Below are 5,093 nucleotides of genomic sequence, written 5' to 3'. Positions count from 1 at the left end.
AGGAAAGTGCAGCCGAGAACCGGCCATTGCATTTCCCAGTGATCAGTGTGTCATTGGACACGGCTGATCACATGGTAAAAGGCCGCTGTGATTGGCCTTTTACCACATCATGTGATCAGCTGTGTCTGTAGGACACAACGATCACGGAGATCGCCGGGGGCGCGCAGGAGAGCATGTTCTGGGAGGACGTCATATGATGCCCGATGCAGTGCAGCCGTCATTCAGTCATTCTAGTTAAAGTGCAATTTATAAAGAGTTTTTTACTTTTTTTTCCTCACCTCCAGAACGGATGAATTGGTTTTCAATGCATTTCTATGGGAAACCGCGTTTCTGTGTACGAATTTTTCATAATACGAAAAGTCCCAATACGAAAAATGATAGATGCATCCAGCAACATTAGACCCCCCCCCCCAGCAATAGCAATAATAGACCCCCCACAACAATGATAGACCCTGAAGCAACAATATATTCCCCCAGCCACACTAGATCCACCAGCAACCAGCATTGATAGACCCTCCAACATCCAGCAACATTGAAACTCCCTCAACAGTAATTCCCCCAGCAACAATAGATCACTCCCCCAAACAATAGCAATAATAGACCCCCACAACAATGATAGACCCCTCAGCAACAACAGATCCCCCAGCAACAAAAGACCCAAAACAATAATCGATCCCCCCCCCCAACCGCAATGACAGAAGCATCCAGCGACAATAGACCCCCCCCCCAGCAATAGCAATAATTGACCCCCCCACAACAATGATAGACCCCTCAGGAACAATAGATCCCACAGCAACAATAGACCTAAAACAATAATAGACCCCCCACAGCAATGACAGACCCATCCAGCAACAATAGACCTCCCCCCAGCAATAGCAATAATAGACCCCCCACAACAATGATAGACCCTGCAGCAACAATATATTCCCCCAGAAGCACTAGATCCACCAGCAACCAGTATTGATAGACCCTCCAGCATCAGTTAAACTCCCTCAACAGTAATTCCTCCAGAAACAATAGATCATTCCCCCAGCAATAGCAATAATAGACCCCTACAACAATAATAGACCCCTACAACAATAAAAGACCCCTCAGCAACAATAGATCCCCCAGCAACAAAAGACCCAAAACAATAATAGATCCCGCAACTGCAATAACAGACATATCCAGCAACAATAGACCCCCCCCAGCAATAGAAATAATAGGCCCCCCACAACAATGATAAACCCCTCAGCAACAATAGATCTCCCGGCAACAATAGACCCAAAACAATAATAGACCCCCCACAGCAATGATAGACCCTGAAGCAACAATATATATTCCCCCCAGCAACACTAGATCCACCAGCAACCAGCATTGATAGACCCTCCAACATCCAGCAACAGTGAAACTCCCTCAACAGTAATTCCCCCCAGCAACAATAGATCACCAGCCAGCAACAACTACAGCAATAGATGCCCCCCCCAAGAGTAGATCCACCAGGTAACAATAGCCCCCACAGCAACAATAGATCCCACAGGGACAATGAATACCCTATCAGTTAGCATTTAAGGACCCTCCAGCCCTGCATACCCCAGTACCCCTTGCTAATACATACATGCAATGCTGGAGGTGTGGCACTGCATACTATCATGTTCCTACTGAAAAATCCCTGGCTTTATGTCACATTCTGGATGCAGATATTAATCGTATCTCAGCATGTTTTTGTTTTGTTTTTTTCATTTTTTATTTGCCAAACTCAAGTTAGATTGTAGCACCCAAGACCCAATAAGGGAAAAGAGAAGGATTTGGGGGCTTGAAAGGAAATGTAACCAGAGGACTGTAATACTGTACTGTGATCTTTGTAGGCTTTATGAATCCAAAAGACGGGATGACGCGGCAGACTGGAATGCATAACTTGGTCCATAACTCCCTCGGAGGGACAATGTCTGAGGTTCCCATCTCCAGCAATGATCCCATGTTTGTGCTGCACCATTGTTTTGTTGACAAGCAAGTTTTATCACTAAGTCTGTTGCCTCAGAGGTGGAAAACTTACTAGATACATGGGCCTTCAACTGGGACCCATGACACCACCAAACGGTGTATAATAATCAGTATTTGTAGTGTGTGAGAGGACGAGACTGTCACGGTGAAATTGGTCATCAAGAGGATACGGGGTTTGCACATTTACTGAGTGCAGGACTAAGCAGCATAGGTTCTAGATGGAGAAAACTGACCTTGCAGCTTTCTCCAGGTTTCCAGGTCTCCAGGTGGTAGTCCTGGATGGGGCTCCCTAGTTTGGAGATTCCATAGTGCCTTGGGCAGGATGGAGGCGGCAGGTGGCAGCCTCTCTGACTCCTGTAGGAGACCTCCTGTCTCTCTTGGGTAGAGCCCTGAGGTATTCCTAAACCTCCATTATAAGGGCTGGGTACACATTTTGCTGTTCCTCCACAAAACCCAGACATTGGGTTGGAGGTTCCGTCCCGCCCAAGGCACTATGGAATCTCCAAAGGTAGTAGTAGATGGATGAGTTGTGAAGGTACTATAAAGTCATTATTCTCTAGCAGTCACATATAACATTTTCCCACTCTCCGACTGTCTCCTCTAATCAGTCTCTAACAATTTCCTGTAGCACTTGTGACAAGACGAGACTATGTGACAGGACGAGACTCTGTCACGGTGAAATTGGTCATCAAGAGGACACGGGTTTGCACGTTTACTGAGTGCAGGATTAGGTAGCATAGGTTTTAAATTGAGAAAACTGATCTTGCAGCTTTCTCCAGGTTTCCAGGTCTCTAGGTGGTAGTCCTGGATGGGGCTCCCTAGTTTGGAGATTCCATAGTGCCTTGGGCAGAATGGAGGCGGCAGGTGGCAGCCTCTCTGACTCCTGTAGGAGACCCCCTGTCTCTCTTGGGTAGAGCCCTGAGGTATTCCTAAACCTCCATTATAAGGGCTGTGTACACCTGGGCACACACCCTGCTGTTCCTCCACAAAACCCAGATAGTGGGTTGGAGGTTCCGTCCCACCCAAGGCACTATGGAATCTCCAAAGGTAGTAGTAGATGGATGAGTTGTGAAGGTACTATAAAGTCATTATTCTCTAGCAGTCACATATAACATGTTCCCACTCTGACTGTCTCCTCTAATCAGTATCTAACAATTTCCTGTAGCACTTGTGACAGGACGAGACTATGTGACAGGACGAGACTCTGTCACGGTGAAATTGGTCATCAAAAGGACACGGGGTTTGCACATTTACTGAGTGCAGGACTAGGGAGCATAGATTTTAAATGGAGAAAACGGATCTTGCAGCTTTCTCCAGGTTTCCAGGTCTCCAGGTGGTAGTCCTGGATGGGGCTTCCTAGTTTGGAGATATGGAGGCAGCAGGTGGCAGCCTCTCTGACTCCTGTAGGAGACCTCCTGTCTCTCTTGGGTAGAGACCTGAGGTATTCCGAAACCTCCATTATAATGGCTGTGTACACCTGGGCACACACCCTGCTGTTCCTCCACAAAACCCAGACATTGGGTTGGAGGTTCCATCCCACCAAAGGCACTATGGAATCTCCAAACTTAGTAGTAGATGGAGAATTGAGTTGTGAAGGTACTATAAAGTCATTATTCTCTAGCAGTCTGACTTAACATGTTCCCACTAACTAACAAGTTCTTGTAGCACTTGTGACGGGACGAGACTCTGTGACAGGATATTCTATTGTTTTTTTCGATTCCATTCCATTATTTTCTATTCTATTCCGTTATTTTCTATTCTATGTTATTCTATTCTTATCTATTCCTTTTTTTCTATTTTATTCCATTTTATTCTATTCTTTTCCTTTATTTTCTATTCTATAATTTTATTTTCTATTCTATTCTTTTATTTTCTATTCTATAATTTTATTTCTATTCTATTCTTTTCCATTCTTCTCTATTATTTTCTATTCCTTTTTTTCTATTCTATGCTAACCTATTCTTATCTATTCTATTCCTTTATTTTCTATTCTATCCTATGCTATTCTTTTATTTTCTATTCTGTACCATTCTATTCTATTATTTTCTATTCTGTTTTATTCTATTCTTATATTTTCTATTCTATTATATTCCTTTATTTCAATTCTATTCTTTTGCCATTCTATTCTTTTCTATTCTGTTGTACTCAAATTTGGATAATGCATTTCCTTATAATTTATTTTGGATTCATTGAAATTCATTACTCTTGGGATTCGGATACATCCGAACAAAAAAAAAAGTGTCCGAATCACATTTGTCTAATGCCCACTTTTCTAACAGCACAGCCCTCGTTTTTTTTGTCTGGATTTTGCATATTTTCACATATTCATAAAAATATTTGTAGGATCTTCGAGGAATGGATTTGCAGGCCCAATGCCACTTCGGACATGTACCCTGAAAATGACCAACCGGGCCAAGGTCCTGACGAGTGCTGCACTCCGTACTTCCCGTGTTACAGGAACAAAGACCTCCTACGCACCTCCGACAAATATGGATACGTCTACTCGAAATACCAGAGGATGTAATCCGCCATTGAAGCCAGTCTTAGGAGACTTGGGATCTGCTCCTCGTGTGATGGGAAAACCGATTCAGAACCACAACAAGCTCTCATATAAAATCTGTCCAATCATCTCACATCTCACAATCCTTCACGATGAATATCCAATGTCGTTTTGTAAAACATAACACACTCTAACTGAAGAATTAAAATCATGAAAGGAAACCTACCACTACCCACTCATTGAAATTGTTACTTTGTTGATTGTGATCCAATAACTTCCACAACAGTCATTGGCCTCAAAGAAGCATGGAGGTCAGAAGCTCTGTTCTGTTTGCTACATAATTGTTCTGGCAATTTTTAGATGTGCTGCATCACTGAAGGTTTATATTTTTGAGAATCAGGGCTTCTGCTTTGGGGATGTCTGATGAATGAGCGATGGGACCTTGTGAGGGTCCTAGGCTACTCAACTCTTGGAGGTACAAAGCGGGGCCGCTGGTGCCTCAGCCTGGAAACCTTTGTGAGTGTGAGTAGGATCTTACATAGTTAGTCTGGTTGAAAAAAAGAAGATCCAGAGCTTCCCCCATCCTCTGGAACTCTCTACCCCAATTTAT

At 43.6% G+C, this 5,093-nt stretch overlaps 1 protein-coding gene across 1 annotated transcript in view; it reads left to right on the top strand.

Annotated features, from left to right (window-relative positions):
* Nucleotides 1–4,507, top strand: part of LOC149429168 (tyrosinase-like) — a 19,985-nt gene extending 15,478 nt beyond the window's left edge. The window contains exon 4 of the mRNA XM_089666663.1: nt 4,327–4,507. Coding sequence (XP_089522789.1) covers nt 4,327–4,507 — 181 coding nt within the window. The remainder of the gene's footprint in view (nt 1–4,326) is intronic.
* Nucleotides 4,508–5,093: the final 586 nt, after the last annotated feature.

Source organism: Staurois parvus, unplaced genomic scaffold (genome assembly GCF_062004578.1).
Source record: "Staurois parvus isolate SC_StPar_1 unplaced genomic scaffold, SC_StPar_1.0 ptg002763l, whole genome shotgun sequence".
Lineage (NCBI taxonomy): Eukaryota > Metazoa > Chordata > Amphibia > Anura > Ranidae > Staurois > Staurois parvus.
This window is presented reverse-complemented; position numbering and strand designations above follow the sequence as displayed.